This window comes from Bombina bombina, chromosome 2 (genome assembly GCF_027579735.1).
Source record: "Bombina bombina isolate aBomBom1 chromosome 2, aBomBom1.pri, whole genome shotgun sequence".
NCBI lineage: Eukaryota > Metazoa > Chordata > Amphibia > Anura > Bombinatoridae > Bombina > Bombina bombina.
Genome location: NC_069500.1, coordinates 830263572 through 830283145, shown reverse-complemented (window position 1 = coordinate 830283145; position 19574 = coordinate 830263572). Strand labels below are relative to the sequence as shown.

At 34.7% G+C, this 19574-nt stretch overlaps 1 protein-coding gene and 1 long non-coding RNA gene across 4 annotated transcripts in view; one reads left to right on the top strand and one right to left on the bottom strand.

The window, feature by feature from the left end:
- Positions 1–15334, bottom strand: part of LOC128649706 (uncharacterized) — a 257962-nt gene extending 242628 nt beyond the window's left edge. The window contains exon 1 of the long non-coding RNA XR_008400686.1: positions 15217–15334. This is a non-coding gene — a long non-coding RNA (uncharacterized LOC128649706). The remainder of the gene's footprint in view (positions 1–15216) is intronic.
- The window catches only part of TBXA2R (thromboxane A2 receptor), a 165044-nt gene that overhangs the window by 131604 nt on the left and 13866 nt on the right, over positions 1–19574 (top strand). For all 3 annotated transcript variants that reach the window (XM_053703120.1, XM_053703121.1, XM_053703122.1), the window contains exon 2: positions 11237–12202. In XM_053703120.1, the coding sequence (XP_053559095.1) occupies positions 11357–12202 (846 nt within the window). In that variant the 5' untranslated portion in view covers positions 11237–11356. The remainder of the gene's footprint in view (positions 1–11236; positions 12203–19574) is intronic.

The window sequence follows — 19574 nt, the reverse complement described above, 5'->3', positions numbered from 1 at the left end:
ACAGATGGAAAAGTATTATAATGATTACTTATAAAGCACCTACAGATTCTGTAGCACATACAAAGTATTACAATACATACACAAACAAGTACAGTAGAATAGGTTACATTTGTGAGGGTACATTACCACAGTAGTTAAATTGACAGAGGAGAGAAATGACCTGTCCTTAAAGGGCCATTATACACTTTGCATAAATGTTTTTGTAGATGATCTATTTATATAGCCCATAAAGTTGTTTTTTAAATAATGTATAGTTTTGCTTTTTTTTAAATAACATTGCTCGTGATTTTCAGACTCCTAACCAAGCCCCAAAGTTTTATGTGATACCATCAGATACCTTCTCCAGCTTGTCCCTGTTTGTGTAAAGGGTCTTTTCATATGCAAAAGAAGGGGGGGGTGGTGTCTTATCTCCCACTTGCAGTGGGCTTTCCAGCCACCTTTTCAACAGAGCTAAACTTAGAACTTCTAAGTAAGTTTTTTAAACAGTTTTATACTAGATTTTTATATCAGTATCTGTGCATCTTATTCTTTATAGTATCTATTTCATGCAGTTATATGACAATGAGTGTATACTGTCCCTTTAAAGAGACAACAAAACCCAAATTTTTTTGTTTAAGTTTCAAGCAGAGAATACAATTTTAAACAACAATCCAATTACTTCTATTATCTTATTGGCTTCATTCTTTAGATATCCTTTGTTGAGGAAATGGCAAAGCACATGGATGAGCCAATCATTTGAGGCATCTATGTGCAGCAACCAATATGCAGCCACTAAGCCAATCTAGATATGGTTTTCAGCAAGGTACATCAAGAAAATGAAGCAAATGAGATAAAAAAAGTAAATTAGAAAGTTGTTTAAAAATGACATGCGCTTTCTAAATCATGAAAGAAAAAAATGTGGGTTTCATGTCTCTTTAAGCACAATTAATGATAGGAGAACGTATTCAAAGTGGCCTGCAGGTAGAAAGGCTCTCAAGTTTACAATCAAAAGAAAATATTTAAAACAAAGACAGGATTTTAATTAGTAAATCTGGAAAAAAAAAAATCTGGAAAGGATAGAAAAAATTAGTATAACTTAACCATTTATTAATTAAGGTATAAAACTTGCATTTGACCAAACAGACAACATGCATGAGAATTAACTCTTTAAAGTCACTAGTGCATGATTTTAAAGTGATACTAAAACCCCCAACATTTTTCTTTCATGATTCAGATAGAGCATGCGATTTTAAGCAAATTTCTAATGTACTCAAATTTTCTTCATTCTCTCGCTATCTTTATTTGAAAAAGCAGGAATCTTAAGCTTAGGAGCCAGTCCGTTTTTGGTTCAGACCCTGGGTAGAGCTTGCTGATTGGTGGCTACATTGAACAAGAATCTGTATAAACATTGTATTTATGATGTATTTATTTTTTTTTGCAACTTTTAGTCACAAAAAAAATAATTTTATATTGCTTTTTGGCCACTTCAATAGAACTTTGACATTTTAAAAGGGACAGTCAAACACAGAATTGTTGTTGTTTAAAAAGAAAGTAATCCCCTTTATTACCCATTCCCCAGTTTTTGCATAACCAACCACTGTTATAGAAATACACTTTTTACCTCTGTGATTACCTTCTATCTAAACTTCTGCTGACTGCCCCCTTATTTCAGTTCTTTTGACAGACTTGCATTTTAGCCAATCAAGTGCTCACTCCAGCGTAACTTCACGTGCATGAGCTCAATGTTAACTATATGAAAACACATGAACTAATGCCCTCTAGCAGTCAAAATGCATTCCGATTAGAGGCACTCTTCAAGGTCTAAGAAATTAGCATATGAACCTCGTAGGTTTAGCGTTCAACTAAGAATACCAAGTGAACAAAGCAAAATTGGTGATAAAAGTAAATTGGAAAGTTGTTTAAAAATTACATTCCCTATTTAAATCATGAAAGTTTTTTGGACTTGACTGTCTCTCTAATGATTAAATGGAACAGAGTCCATTAAAGGTTAACCTCTGACCTCTAGAGCATGTTTTACTTGGCTAATGTGAGTTTGCACTTGCAACCTGGTCAAATTAATGCATTTATAAAAAAAGAGATGAAAAGGAAGAGGCCTTTAAGGTTTCTTGGCAGAGCCAAAACAAAGACATCTGTAACTTAATATGCTGTTTAAATCATTAAAGCATTTATTTTCCTTAATTAGATAAAATATAATGGGATTGAAATAAAAGAATACAAATGTAAACATATGGTTTTTTTAACCACAAAATGACAGCTCGTGACCCCTATCTAACTCTGATTTCTGACATGGACCTAATTATGACTCTTCCAAAATGTCCTGAGTTAACAAAACTTCCTCTCATGTGAAAAGCTTCTCAACTAAATCTGGCATCCTGTTATTTTGTCTCCAAGAACACTTTTTTTTACACTCTGATTAGATAATAACACAAGATATTGCTCAGGTTATTTTGTTTTTATAATAATAATAATAAAATAATGAATTTATGTGTGCATAGGCTTAAAAAAAACACTTGAACCCCACATTTTTTCTTTCATGATTCAGATAGAGCATGACATTTTAAGCAACTTTCTAAATTAACTCCTATTATCAATTTTCCTTGTTCTCTTGCTAATCTTTATTTGAAAAAGAAGCATCAAGCTTTTTTTTTTTGGTTCAAACTCTGGACAGCACTTTTTTATTGTGGGTGAATTTATCCACAATCAGCAAGAACAACCCAGTTTGTTCACCAAAAATGGGCCTGGCATCTAAACTTACTATTCTTCGCATTTCAAATAAAGAAACCAAGAGAATGAAGGAAAATTTGATAATAGGAGTAAATTAGAAAGTTGCTTAAAATGTCATGCTCTATCTGAATCACAAAAGAAAAAATTTGGGTTCAGAGTCCCTTTAATTAGGCACAGGTCTAGGGCTTTTTAAATGGCCCTGATGATACGTCCTACCTGAATCTCAGTTTATAGTTCAATCTCCCAATGCGTTTTTGTAAATAAATGAAGTAATTGAAGTATAGGGAAATGGGTCAGTACAAGCTGTGTGTGTGTATCTGGAACAGCATGTTACTATGGTTTATTACCACGATGATGAATCAAATCTGGATTTAATTTAGAGATGACAAATTTTGTTTTTCACAGCCCTTTAAACATAGTCTAATACTAGTCCCCTAAGTATTTACATCTCTGATACAAGCAAACTGATACACCATTTAGACAGGCAGGAAGTCAATATAATAGACCGTCCATTTTTAATGACTTGCTTATTTTTTTTTCTAGGCCTTTGCCAACAATTTATTTAACTGTTTTCTAGTTTTACATTCTTCTATGCCTGTTCATCAGATAACAAATAGGAATTTTTTGAACGAACTAAAGCTGAAAAATAGAAAAAAAGGTCTGATTTTGCTGGTATGTTTTATTGCATACTAGTTTATTTGCCTGTGATTTCATGGCTGTCATAGTAATAGTATTGTTATATTTGTTATAATATGTAATTTTATCATTAGTGACACTGCCAATGCTATGTATTAACCCCCCCCCTCATTGGTAAAATACCACATGGGAACTGCAGAGCACTACTGTTGATCCAATCAGTATCACTAATCACACAGAAAGTCTCTTTTTTCATTTATTGAGGTGATACACATCAAATTTTCTAACCTGGACATAGTACAATAAAATACATTTTCAAATTGTTATAATTTGAAATTGCTAGATAAGTTTGGCTAAATTTGACCTCAGACTCAAAGTTGCTAAAACTTTAAATACTGAAGTAAATGTGTTCATATTTTTCAAGTTTTTAATAATCCTCAATTACCAAATAAGAATTTTTAGACTGGCACAAAGTTGGTAGTAAAATAGAATAAGTATTTCATTTTTTTTTCTTATTCAGCAAATTTGAATACAAAGCTTACATTTTTATAAGAACAATGATGTTTGCACTTACTCTGAATAGTCCATAAAAATGTATTTATTAAAAATTAAGGAATGACTAAGGGTTTTCTTTGCACTAATAAAACAAAATTATTTAGTGGATTGTAGAACTTCAACGGGACACTAAACGCTAAACAAATGCTAGATAGAATGATGCATTCAAAAGAAAAGATTAGTCTGAGAATAACATGTAGATGTATGTTTTTTATTTAGCTGTTCAAATATTGGCCAAATAAGTGTAAAGTTTTAGTGTCTATAAAACACTGGGAGCTGCCATGTTGTAACTTAGGTTACCTTCTCTGCTGTGGCCAATTAGGGTCAGTTATAAATAGGTCACTAGAGTGTGCAGCCAATGGTTGTGCTGGATTTAACAGTGGTAGTGAGAAAGATGAGGCGCTGGAGAATTGACCCTGCTAGACTAATGTATTCCCCTCTAAGAAAACAGTGGTTGATATGTAGTGAATGTAGTCCAGCGCTAGATTAGCACGGGTAGAGTATTTAGTTAAATTCTATAATTCGAATATATTGTATTTTGTGATTGGATAAATGTTTAATGTATGTACTGCAATGTTGTTATTATATATTTATTGTAGGTAATCCTAAGTATTTATCAACATTCAGTTAATAAAAAGATATAAACAGGTATATACAACTGATATATATAAACTTGTTGTCTAATGTGAACTTCTTATCTATATATATAAAAACTAATAAAACATTTGATAATTAGACAGAAATTTAATAACTTGTTAAAAGCATACATAAAATAAAAAGGGACGTCTCCCTTATAACATCGATTTCATCAGAGAAAACAATTGAATAACTGTAGTATATATTTCAGCTATTTGATAATCAGGTACCTGTTATATAGTGTAACAAATGATAATGTCCAGAAATTGGATTAAAAAAACTTAAAGATCCAAACGAGATGACCTCCCCGCTATTGTGGCGGGTGTGTGTTACCGGTCCGTTAGTGAGAGGACTGGTATTTAAAAATATGTCATGTGACTTTTCCTACGTCACGTCACACTTGTGATCGTAGCTGTTTCAATATAGTTGTAATGTGACCAGTGATCCTTGATATTCTGTCAAGTGCTTATTATGTTGCAATTTTTTTAAACTTTAATCTGTATGTGTATCAGAAGGTGTATTCCCCTATTCCGTGTGTAATTAGGGAGTCTTGGGGAGATTGCAACTTACGCTGGTCTCTTGGCACACCTGATTTCTCTTTTAGTGTGGGTCTTTGCGGTCACATTCAGTGACTTGGATGTTAAACTTTGCGGTCACGTGCAGTGACTATAATGCAATTTTCAAATTGTTATAATTTGAAATTGCTAGATAAGTTTGGCTAAATTTGACCTCAGACTCAAAGTTGCTAAAACTTTAAATACTGAAGTAAATGTGTTCATATTTTTCAAGTTTTTAATATCCTCAATTACCAAATAAGAATTTTTAGACTGGCACAAAGTTGGTAGTAAAAATAGAATAAGTATTTCATTTTTTTTCTTATTCAGCAAATTTGAATACAAAGCTTACATTTTTATAAGAACAATGATGTTTGCACTTACTCTGAATAGTCCATAAAAATGTATTTATTAAAAATTAAGGAATGGACTAAGGGTTTTCTTTGCACTAATAAAACAAAATTATTTAATGGATGTAGAACTTCAACGGGACACTAAACGCTAAACAAATGCTAGATAGAATGATGCATTCAAAGAAAAGATTAGTCTGAGAATAACATGTAGATGTATTGTTTTTATTTAGCTGTTCAAATATTGGCCAAATAAGTGTAAAGTTTTAGTGTCTATAAAACACTGGGAGCTGCCATGTTGTAACTTAGGTTACCTTCTCTGCTGTGGCCAATTAGGGTCAGTTATAAATAGGTCACTAGAGTGTGCAGCCAATGGTTGTGCTGGATTTAACAGTGTTCTGCACTTCCATTTCTAACAGGAACTGAAAAGCTCACAATTTCAGAATGCAATTACAGGAAAAGGGGGGACAAAATAAATAATGAAAGTATATTGCAGAGTTATTTTATATATATATATACAATTTATCATTTTATATTACCATCTCAAAGTGTTTAATGTCCCTTTAAGAATTAGCAAATCAATATGGGGGGATTAAAATATATCAAGGGGTTAAGGGCATTTGTATTATATATTATCTTTTAAAAAATAGCGAAAAGAAGTGTAAAAAAAAGAATAACAGATTTTAAGTTTTCTGATTTCAGTGTTTATTTAACAGAAATAGTTAAAGTTTTAATCTTGCTAAATAAAAACATAGATTTTAGGTTAGTTAAATCAGTCATTTTTCAAATTGTGTTTATAGGGGTAAAAAGCACTACATTTTACAGCAGCATTTTGGATTGCACTTGAGAAGAACACTTTACACATCTTGTAATACAAATGTAATGAGCGTGCTTATAGAGCTCTCACCATGCATTATTCGTTGTGCAAGGTTGCGCAAAAGATCTGCACAATTAGTTGTGCTCCACTTTTAATCTAGCCCTTAATATTTAATGTCCCGTTAAAGGAAATGCATCTGATACCTAGATTTCTTCTTGGATATCTTTTGCTAACATGGACAACTCCCATATAAAAAAGTTGGTTTATTCATCACAGCTATATTTATTTTGGTATAAAACAAAGCAGTTTAATGCATTTTCAATATACTGTATATGAGATTGAACAAAGAAAAAAAAGTGTATTATGTCTCCTTAAAGGGACATAAATGAAGAAAAAGAACAAGCTCTAATAAGGGATGGGCGAATGTTTTGCAACATTCGAAAAGTGAAACAAATGTTAACACGTTTGTTCTTTCATTTTGAAATTTTGAATGTTTGTACAACATTCTAACATTCATTTAATGTAATAGTATCTCTAATACCAACTTTAAATGGATTCAATTTTTCTAATTTGAATATTGCATAATTAAAATCAAATTATGCAATATTCGAATAAGAAAATTTTGAATGAATATATTTGTAATAGTATTTCTATTGCTCTCTTTTCAATGTAATATTCGAACTATGTAATATTTGAAAAAGAAACATTTAAATCGATATATATTTGTATCTATTTTGTATCAATTTTCTAAATTCCCTACCACACAAACTACTGAACTTTTGAATAGTATTTGCTAAATCAAATGTATAATTTGAAATTTCAAATGTAGATATTCAAACTAATTATGAACATTTGAAAATGAAAGTAACGTTCAAAATCTGGAAATAACATTTGATTACCAAATTTTAATGGATTTTCATTCAACATTTGATTGTCCAAAACGAATAATTCTGTCTATCAAGAGAACTGCACTTTTATCACATTCGTCCATACCTAGCTCTAATGCAAATGAAAAATGTCACAACGTGTGTATAGTGATAAAGCTTTACAGACGGCTGAGGTTTTCAATTTATTTATATTATCAAATTTGCTTCATTACCATGGTATTCTTTGTTGAAGAGATACTTACATAGGTGTCTGGAGCACTACATAGCAGGAAATTTTGCAAATGGATAACATTCTTGCCAAACTGCTGGCACATAGTGCCCCAGACACGTGCACGCTCCTGAGCTTTTCTCAGGAGAACAGAGAAAATCTGAATCATGAAAGAAACCAAAAAGGGTTTCATTTTCCTCTAATATGTCATCAGAGACAAATAAGAAGAAAAAAACCTGAAACTTAACGGATGTCATCTGTCACCAGATATTTGAAAATGCATCAACTTAATGGTGCCTTCTAACATTCTGTAATAAAGGAAATGACTTTTCTCAGACCTCTTTTGTATTCATCATTAGTGTGTGGCCTATTTCCAAAAGAGTGGTTTATACATAAAGTTCAAAGCAAGTGATAAGTGTAAAACACCATATACCCCCTACCTTCTATTTCCTCTGGGTACCACAGTATATTGCACAAATAAGGCAGCAAATTTTCACTCCCACAATTTCACAACATATGTATTCTTTCTAATTAATTCTTCCCTGAAGCTGATTCGCTGTTGTTTTCTGTGGTTAAGCATCATTTCATGCAATGTTAATGATAATTGACGGGGGATTATTTAAATCAGTCAGTATCCCTGATGTTCATATGCTTTGATCTTTTTTCAGCCATACAAACAATGTATGATTGTGTGTGAGCTGATTTTTTAGAAATAAAAGACCCAGGCTATGTAGTTATAATAATAATATATATAATTTGTATAATTAATAATATGTATAATTAATACTAAATATTTACATTTGCATTATAACTAACAGGCAATGTCTGTTTGTACTCATTTGATGCTGAAGTATACCCAGCCGTGGTAGACAGGGACAAGTCCCCGAACCCAAAGTAGCTTTATTTAGCAGAAGAAATTGATTTTTAGAAATTGGAATGGGGGCTCCTGAAATATAATATTTAAAATATATTACAAGTAGTACAATGCTCATGCAAAGTGCATTTCCTTTTTTTGTGGTATTTTCAAATTCAAAACTATTTAAATACAATTGAAAACCCCAATACCACAGTTATCACAAGGTTTTCAAATGCATTCTTGCATAATAAGACACCTATTTTCCAGTAGCTTTTTCACAGTATTTTTAAATGTTTTTAATTCTGCACATGGATATGAAGAGAACACATTTTTTTGTTTGTTATAAATGTCCTTCATTAGCAGTTCAACTATATTTTAGTCTTCAAGTTAACATGTTAAAAAAAACCAGAAAATTTATCACAGAAAAGTTTAAAACTAAACGCAAATCAGTTTTTCACTGTGTAATGTGTGCAGAAATTAAATGTAATTATTAGAACTGTCATTAACATCAGGAACATTATATAAAATTGATTGCACATATAATGATATTAATAGTTCAGTAAAGCCCCACATTTAAATGCATTATGCAGTCAGCAAATTAATAAGTTGTTGAGGTTTATTTTTGCTTTGGTGAAAATCTGTGAAAATCCATGAAAAATGTAATTTAAAAAGCCAATGAAATGCCTGTTTTTCTATAGTTTACTAGTTTGTTTCTTTACATGATGGTCCCACCACCTTATGGACTGGAATGATTTAGAAAAGGAACAAAAAAAATCCCCAGAACTTTCATTCAACATTTTCTCATAGGAACTCTGTTGGACTGGAATCAAGGCCAATGACCCACTGATATCCATAAAATGAGCTGCTCCCAACTATCTATACATGTGGTAGAGGGATTTAAACTGAATAATTTGCTAAGTATCAGTAGTGGATAGATACAAATATTATATACTTGCAATTATTTATCAACAGGCAATGAGGGACCTGACAAGATCATGTTACTGCTCCATCCACCTTGCTCAAGGTCAAAGTTTTTACAACAGGACAACCTGGACAGACCATGTTCCCTTAGTGTAATGCCTGACCCCCTCCCTCTGTGTGCCCCTCCTGTAACACAGGGCCACCAAGAATCTAGAGAGCCTGCAGCCAGCTACCCAGCCTTTGTCACACCACAGTTAAAAGAACAGTGATCAGCAGCCAAGCTTTGCTGACAGTGAGTCCAGCTGCACCACAACTTCAATTAGTGCTCCAAAAACCTCCTGTGATTGGCTGTCCCAAGGTTGTTCATTAAAATTTGCCACCAACATCACAACATCAGCAACTGGAGCCAGTGTCTTGTGCACCTAGCACTTGTAGGGAGAGCACCAGAGGAGACAAGTGCAACTGACCATGTAAAGCAATGCATGAGATTTATGTCAATGACAGTTTATTTATTTGCCAAATAATCAATGTGTGGGGACTGTCTAAACCACAGTTTACAATATACTCTGTTTGTCAGTTTTATGGGTTCTCTCAGTAGGTACTCTCCGTGACGGGAAATGTAAAAAAATTCCTTTCTCAACCTCAACAATAAAAATAATGCTTTATAAATGTTTATGAAATTCAGAATGCATATGTGTGTGTGTGTATATATGTGTATGTGTGTGTATATGTTTGTGTATATGTGTGTATATGTTTGTGTATATGTGTGTGTATATGTTTGTGTATATGTATGTGTATATGTATGTGTGTGTGTTTGCGTGTGTATGTGTGTCTGCGCGTGTGTATTAGTGTGTGTTTGTGTGTATGTGTATGTATGTGTGTATATATGTGTGTGTGTGTGTGTATGTGTGTGTTTATATGTGTATATGTGTGTGTGTGTGTAAATTATCAATATAGATTACTAGTCAGCATGAAAAAGCTACTAGTTCTATTAATTTTCAATATATGGAAACATTTAATTTCTTACTAGTCTAGTACCAGTGGCACAGAACATATGACTCAGTATATGTAAAGTTAAATCTAATCTATATATTTTATGTATGAGCACAAGTTGAGGGGTAACATAAGATTCCAGCTGGTGTGGCCACAGGGCACGCACCCTTGGAATGCATAGCTGGCACATCAGTATTATATTGGTTAATTAATTTTGGCAAATTAGACAGCTATTGTTCCTTTACCTGTATAAAATATGGCTTGTGCCATCCTTCCAAGTAAAATCCCCCAATTTTTATTTGATTATTTCTCTTTCATGTGGTAATCATTCTGCAAATAATGTCTGTGATTTATTACTTCTGATAATAATGAAAAAGATCTGTCTTACATCCTGGTTCCTTACATGTAATTTCTACTATTAATACTTTCTGAAATAGTATTTGTCTTTTGATGCTGAGATGTTACCTAAAAGGACTGAAAAAGAAATTTGTATGGAAGTATTGCAGTTTATCATAAAATAAAAATGTGTTCAATATTATCAGAGATGATTTTCAATGAACAGTCTACTCCAGAATTGTTAATGTCTAAAAATATAGATAATGCCTTTATTACCCATTCCCCAGTTTTGCATAACCAATAAGATTATATTAATACAGTTTTTACCTCTTTGATTACCTTGTATCTAAGCCTCTGCAGACTGCCCCCTTATTTCAATTCATTTGACAGACTTGCATTTTAGCCAATCAGTGCTGACTCATAAATAACTTAATGTGAGTGCGCACAATGTTATCTTTTATGATACACATGAACTAGCACTTTCTAACTGTGAAAAACTGTCCAAATGCACTGAGATAAGAGGCGGCTTTCAACGGTTTAGAAATCAGTTTGAGCCTACCTAGATTTAGCTTCCAAATAAGAATTACAAGAGAACAAAGCAAATAGGATGATACAAGTTGTTTAAAATCCCATGCCCTATCTGAATCATGAAAGTTTAATTTTGACTTTACTGTCCATTTAAAGCAGCAATATGGCATACACTAAGCATATTGAATGATTGACAATGCAGGAAATAATGCATATGTTTGTCTTCTATTTGTAGATTATGAAGTATGTTTGAGATAAATGCAAGACATAAACAACGTACGCCTCAAGTTGACTAAAGCCATAAGAAGATCACAGCCTACTCTGCCTCATAAAAAAGTCAACACAGAAAAAGAAAATGAATCATTTGGATGGAGTTGAAATGACCCAACTCTCCATTCCGGAGATGGCAACAACAAGCTTGCCCACCACACTGGGCAGTTGTTTCCGACAAATAAACATGTCTTCCCCAATGGAAACAAAAAAGCCCATCACCTCCTTGTGGTTCTCAGCCATCTTCAGCCTCATTGGTCTCTCCTCTAACTTGTTTGCTTTGTGTGTTTTAGTCAGTGCCTCCAGGAGAACCCACAGCCGTTCTCGTTCTTCCTTCCTCATATTCCTCTGTGGTTTGGTGGTCACAGACTTAATGGGACTGCTGGTTACAGGGATTATTGTGGTATCTTACCACGTCTTAGAATTTGACTGGATGTCTTTGGACAAGGAGTGTCATCTTTGTAATTTTTTTGGACTTTCAATGGTTTTTTATGGGCAGTGCCCTTTACTACTTGGAGCCGCCATGGCTGCAGAGCGATTCTTTGGTATAAATAAGCCATTTTCACGTTCCGCTAATGTGTCTAAAAAGAGAGCTTGGGTTATTGTAGTAATGGTCTGGTTCTTTGCTTTTCAAATAGCATTACTGCCCATATGGGGGATTGGAAATTATACCCTACAGTATCCAAAGTCCTGGTGCTTTTTAACTTTGCTACAAGACTCGAAAAACATGGCATTTGGTCTTATCTTCTCAATGACTGGGATCTTTTATGTCTGCATCTCCTTTGTCTTAAACACCATCAGTGTGGTGACTCTCTGCAGGGTGTACCATGATCGTGAGTCTGTCCAGAGGAGGAGGGACAGTGAAGTTGAAATGATGGTCCAATTGGTTGGGATCATGATAATTGCCAGTGTATGCTGGCTTCCATTGTTGGTAAGATACTTGCCTTGTTTTAAGCTAAATGGAGAATGTTTCAGTTTGAAGGGAATTATATTTTCTTTGCTTACTTTCGAAGAGTGTCTGACATATCACTTTTTGGTAAATGTGTTTTACAATGTTTATTTCTCAGAAATTCTGAGTTCAGATAAACAACTTCATGATAAAAAAAGAAATAAGAATAGTCTTTTTTTCTGTAAATATATTACACAATGTTTGTGCACATGGGAGTGAGATCTAAAGGGACAGTCTACACCTTAGTCATCTTAAAGTATTACCTTAGACTAAGCTGCAAATAGCCTCCTGCAACCCTTTCTATATAATGCAACAGGAACGTAAAAAAAAAGTTATTTTAAAATCAATATTGTTTCTGGCCACTTTAAAATAGCTGCCAAGCTCCACCCACTGATGACATCATGATATGGGTTGCATCTAGGCACCCTGCTGAATAGCATTGACAGTCTGTTGAATTGAACTAGTGAGCCTTTTGTGATTGGATGCCATATGTAGCCCAGATCATGATGTCATCAGTGGGCAGAGCTTGGCAGCCATTTCAATGTTGCCAGAAACAATATTCACTTTAAGATAACTTTTTTACATTTCCTGCTTAATGACATAGAAATAGGTGTAGGAGGCTATTTGCAGCTTAATCTAAGGTAAGTCTTTAAGATGACTAAGGTATAGGCTGTCCCTTTAAAGGGACATTCTGATGCAAATATGACATGCTCCAGTTCTTTAGAAAGTATAATTCTTTAGCACTGACCCTAGTTTACATATGTTTGACCCCCACAAATGTGTTAGACACAAAAGTAAAGTCCTACTTGGGAGCAGGATGCAGCTGGTGCTTGGTGACTACATGCATATGCCACTTCTTATTGGTTCACCAGCTTTGTTCTGCTCTGAAGACGCTATGCTTGCTATGCTATGTCGCTATGTCCCCAAATACATGATTTTCTATGTGTTTATACCCTTTGTGTGGAATTAATCACAAAGGGCCATATTACAAGTGGCATGCTAACTTTTTCTTTTACTCATGTGCTAACTGCTTTCAAAGTAAACTTTTAATGGAACATGCTGTTAAAAAAAAACATAACACTTATCGCTCATGTGCTGACCCTGCATCGCATTAGACCAACTGCGCTAAAGATGAAACGTAGTTATGAATATTTAACATTACAATGTTCTTCACTTTGAAGAAAATTTTATTATTATTTTTAAATATTTATTTCTATAAATATCAGATTTTTTTTTTTTATAAAATATATATCTATACCTATATATCTATATGAATATAAGCAGGTATTGATATGTATACTGATATATATAGAAATAAATATTTAAAAATAAAAAGAACATTTTCTTCTATGCGAAGAACATTGGAATGTTAAATATTTCTAATTAAAACACATTACAAAAAAAATCAATGAAAATTATTTTTCATGTTTAAAGGGTGTTTGAGTGGAAAGGGTTTACAGTGTATGTATGTATATACTGTATATATATATATATATATATATATATACACACACATATTTGTAAACATAATAGCACTTCCCAGTCAAATACCTTGTCATATAACATATCCCTTTTAACCCTCATAAAACACTTTTATTAATACTAAAACAGTGTTTATCAGAAACTGTATATGTGAGTATATAATACTTTATTTTAATGTAATTATGCTAGGTTTGGTGCAACTTTTTTTTTACTTTTACACTTTATGCTAGGTCTTCAGGAGCACTAATCCTGTGTGCTCAAATTTTGTTTGTGCTGAAGAACAACCATTTACCTTCAACGTGTAATATGCCCACTAGTTAGCGCGGTCACAATATTGCTTGACGCGCCCCACTTGTAATATAGCCCATAGTTATCTAAAGTCGTTAAAGCAAAAATGACATGAATGAGAGCAAGCAATTTTTTCATCAGAATGTCCATTTAAAACATAATTGAGATAAAGAAGTTACAAAAATGACTTTGCTCTTTTTTAAAGTAACATACTCACTATAATTTATGTAAGGGTTTAACAAAGAACAACGTAAAAAACAAATACAACATATTTTATTCTTTAAAGGCAGCATTGCAGAGGAACGTTTTACTATACATCGCAATGGGTGGCGATGCTGGCGAAATATTCCAAGCAGCATCAGCACCGACGTTGGTGATGTAAAGTAAAGGATCACTTTTAAATATACCACACAGAACCTAATAACCTATGTACCCCTAAACTGCTATAACCCATCAACGCAAACTAACCCTACACTAACTAACTCCTAAACTGCCAATAGCCCACCGCAATAAACTTCCTAACCCATTAACCTCTATACTGCCAATAGCCCACCGCAAACACCCCCTACACTACTTAACCCCTAAACCACCAATAGCCCACTGCAAACACCCCCTACACTACTTAACCCCTATACTGTCAATACCGCTAACCTATTAACCCCTATACCACCACAACCCCCCAGCGCAAACTACTCCTACACTACTTAACTACCTAACACCTAAACCCCCCACCCACCTCTAAGCTAAAACCCCCCTAAGTTGAAAAAAAAAATAACAAGACTCAACATTACAGAAAACAAAAAACACTACCAAAAATAAAAAAACACAGTTATGCCTATACTAAAACTAAGGCCATCTTTAAAAAAACAACAACAAAACACCCCAAAATAAAAAACCTAACCTCACACTAAAAGTTACTATAACAATAGCCCTTAGAGGGCTTTTTGTAGGGCATTTCCCTAAAGTGTCACAGCTCTTTTTCAAATAAATACTACAACCCCATTCTACAATAAAAGTAGCACCCACCCTCCAAAAAAGCCTAATCTAAAAAACACCCTATATAAGAAAATATTTGCCCTGAAAAGGGCATGTGGTTGGGCATTTCCCTTAGAAGGGCATTTGGTAGGACATTCCCCCAAAGTGGCACAGCTCTTTGAGGAAAAAAAATAAAAAAGCTCACCACAAAAAAACAACTCCTAAAGCTATACCCCAAAGTTTGTACTGACCAACTGGACTCAGGCGGTGCTTCTTTCTTCATGCCGGTGGTCCTCCAGGGCGGTCCTCTTCATGGCGGCAGTCCTATTCTTCCATCTTCTGTCTTCCATCTTCTTCCTCTCTGGTCTGGGACAAACACAAACATCACTTTCTACAAGTTTAACTGGAAGATTATAATAGGAATTTAACTTTTTTTTTTACATGAATTACTTTTTTCTAATAGATCATGTTATATGTTAGCAGGTATCTTTACAATAAACATTGTTTACATGTGAGGATTTATAGTATAAGTCTGTGATTATTTATGTGTATAGAACTTCCATTTTACATTAATCACAAGAGAACTTACAGATTTAAAAAACAAACAGATGTTTTCACTAATCTAATATTAACTCTCTCTACTTTCACCAAGACTAAAGTGCACATCTTGAAGGTACGTTGCAACCTCGTATCTCTATACTTCTGCCAAAAACGTCTCTCTCCAAGGAATGTTCTGTTTGGAAAGTGCAAGAGATTAGTTCCAGACTTGCTAGTGTCTCACTGTTGTTTATTTTAGGAGACTCTTAGAAGTGAGAAAAAAAGTGGGAACAGCATAAAAAAATCAAATAAAAACCCTTTGAATTAAGCAAAACAAAATTGAGAGCCAGACAGATACTTTAATGTAACTTAAACAGTCAAACACATGTTAGTAACAATGCATGTTCACCTTTGGATGCAGTAAGGAACGCTAACAAACATTGATACAACAGTACCTTCAATATAAATCTTAGTTTATTTGTAGCTTGTGACATTGAAATATGCTTTTGGAAAGTGATAAAATATGAAGATGTAGCACAACTATTACACATATGGTGATTGAATGTTGGCCTGGGTTGAACTGATGTACTATCCATGTAACTATTCAAGGAGGCCTATTTATCATATGTCTGTCAGACCTGATCTGACAGTGCGGATCAGGTCCGACAGACATCGCTGAATGCGGAGAGCAATACGCTCTCCGTATTCAGCATTGCACCAGCAGCTCTTCTGACCTGCTGGTGCAACGCCGCCCCCTGCAGAGGGTGTCAATCAACCCGATCATACTCAATCGGGTTGAATTCCGGCGATGTCTGTCCGCCTGATTCACTATAGTGAATCGTGTCCACTCGACATTTCATAAATCGTGCCATTTGTCTTCCTGTGATCTTAAAGAGATTTCACATAAAAGTCCTTAAACAGAGAAGGGAAATAAAGTGGCTGTGCCAGCACTTGCCAGATGCACACTGCCGTGCATGTCCCAGGTCAAGCAACCTGGTTGGCTGCCTAACCTCCTTTTGTAAAGTGATGCCGCTACAGAGGAAATTTTGAAGTAAAATAACTTGCTTTTTTACACAGAAATTCACATGTGCTATTTTCTAGTTGACTTTCTACAGATATCATGTCCGACAGACCTCGCTGAATGAGGAGAGCAATACGCTCTCCGCATTCAGCATTGCACCAGTAGCTCTTGTGAACTGCTGGTGCAATGCCGCCCCCTGCAGATTTGCGGCCGCTAGCAGGGGGGTGTCAATCAACCCGATCGTATTCGATCGGGTTGAATTGCGGCGATGTCTGTCCGCCTACTCAGAGCAGACGGACAGGTTATGGAGTCTTTAGACCGCTGCTTCATAACTGGTGCTTCTGGAGAGCCTAAAGGCTCGCCAGAAACACGAGCCTTCAAGTTCCATACAGAGCTTAATAGATATGCCCCCATGTCAGTTAATAGCTGGTATACACTCCACACTTTTATGAATATACATTAGACATCATAGTTACACAAATAACACAACCTTCTGCTCTTTTTGGACAGTTTCACTGACTTTATTCCTTTCTCTGCCTTATTTTTTATGGACATGATAAATTATCTTTTCATTATTGTTTAGTACCTACCCACAATTCCCTTCTGTTCATAAGTTCCAGTTAGCTGCAGCAGATTCTAGTCATCTAGAAGATACACAGTACTGGGCAGTAGCAATCAGAAATCTCTAACATGATTTAATGAGCTTCAGCTCTATATGAAGATCTTACACTATGCTAGTGCAGCTAATAGCAGTCAATTACTTATGAAAGCAATCTTCTTTCTTAAAGGGACAGGAAATCCCAAAATGTTATTTCATGATTTAGATAGAACATACAATTTTAAACAACTTTCCAGTTTACTTTTATGATCAAATTTGCTTAATTCTCTTGTTATGCTTTGCTGAAGGAACAGTAATGTACTACTGGCAGCTAGCTGAACACATTTAGTTAGCCAATCACAAGAGACACATGTGTGCAGACACATCAGCAGCTAGCTCCCAGTAGTTCAGAATATGTGCGTGTTCTGTTTTAACAAGGGATACCAAGAGAACGAAGGACATTTGAAAATAGAAGTGAATTTAAAAGTGTCTTAAAATGACATGCTCTATATGAATCATGTGTTTAATTTTGATTTTCCTATCCCTTTAAGAGGTTGCCCTAATCTCAAAGAACACATAATTGCAGTATTTTATCTGTCAGGTAAAAGTGTATGGTATACCTTAATAAGTACTTTAATTGAGCACTAATTTATTGCTCTAAAGCAGTGTCTCCCAAACCAAGTACTCAGGACACTTAACAGGACAGATTTTTATTATATCTTAACTAAAGCACAGATGTAATAATCAGCTTATACATCAGCTTTAGAGTAATACTCTCTCTCTCTCTCTCTTTCTCTCTCATATATATTATTAGTACAGTTATATTTGATAGTTCATTGATTGTGTCTCTTTCCACTTTTAATATTTTATTCATAACTCACTTTGGGTTTTGCGCAGTTGGTCTAATGCAGTGTCGAGTTAGCGCACAAGCGATAACTGTTAGCTTTTTAGGGAGTGGAAGTTAGTGAAGTTGCGGTATCTGAAGTCCTGAAGTTTGCGCATTGGACTTTCACCCAGCTGCGATAATGTTTTTACTTTGAGCGCAGTTAGCACGTGAGTGAGAAAGTAATTTAGAATGCCACTTGTAATTTGGCCCTATGTGTTTCACCGCTTTACAAGTGGTAAACACCTCTGCCCAACATTACTAAATGCCGACAGCATACGATGTTGGTATTTAACATTGCACAAGCATTTCTGGTGAAATGCTTGTGCAATTCCGCCCCCTGCACATTCACGGCCAATCAGCCGCTAACGGGGGGTGTTGGGATGATTGCTATCTGCCACCTCAGAGGTGGCAGATGAGTTAAGAAGCAGCGGTCGTAACTTAAGTTTCAGGTGAGCCTGAAGGCTCGGGCAGAAACAGTTGCATCCGCAGCATAATAAATCTACCCCTTTGACTTGCAGGGTTGGTAGTGCTAAAGCTTAGTAGCTCAAATATTTTTGAGTATCGTCTTTTATTCTGATGGTATTTGATTTATTTGCTGACACATGACGCATGTCTGCTTATGTACCAGAAAAATCTAATTGTTTTAGTGTATCCAACTGTATATTGGAGGCATTGGACAGTATCTGGGCAGATAAGAGCATTTTCTGAGTCTCTCTCCATATATAGACAGTAAATGCTGGTTCTTTCTAGCTGGTTATTTGCAAGAAGCTGTGCTAAACAGATTGCAAAACACGCTTAGCTTTTTCGTGACACGTGGTTTGAAGTGTTTATTTTGGCCCCTGAGTTTTAAATGATTTAAATGACAGAGACATTCAAGTTTTTATTGCTAGCTTAAAGAAAAATATGTTATAATATAAAGCAATGATCTCTCTTAACAATAAAAATAAGTTTTGCTGTTTATATATATATATAAAAGTCCCTGAAAGCTGTGCAGCTGTCTGTGAGTTTTGAAAGATTATAGGATGTGTACCGAGTCCGGTTGAGAATGCAGTCCATTTCCTTGTTTTGTATGTGTCTAGGGAAATTACAAAGGGTCTGTGTCACCCTTGTTTGTATCTCAGTATGTTTGGTTGAAGACATACATTGTGTGGCTGTAGGTTAGGGACCCAGGGAGGAAGACACCTTGATGTGATCCTGGGCCTATCACCATTTGGCCAAGTGCTGTAACTAACTCTTCAATTTTGTTTTCAATCTAGCTGAGTGCCAGATTTTATATGTGTTGTTTAAAATGTGTGTATGTATATATATATATATATATATATATATATATACTGTAGCCGGTAGCCTAGCACTTCTTCCACACATGTGTTGCCAAGCCTGGGTGCTATCCTCAAATAGAAGGTATAGAGCAATTGTGTAGATGGAGGGCACTCACAGGACTTATTTCAATAATTATTCTTTATTTATATTCCTAATATCATATATAAGAGAATGTCGACGTTTCGGCCTATCCTGAGGCCGAAACGTCGACATTCTCTTATATATGATATTAGGAATATAAATAAAG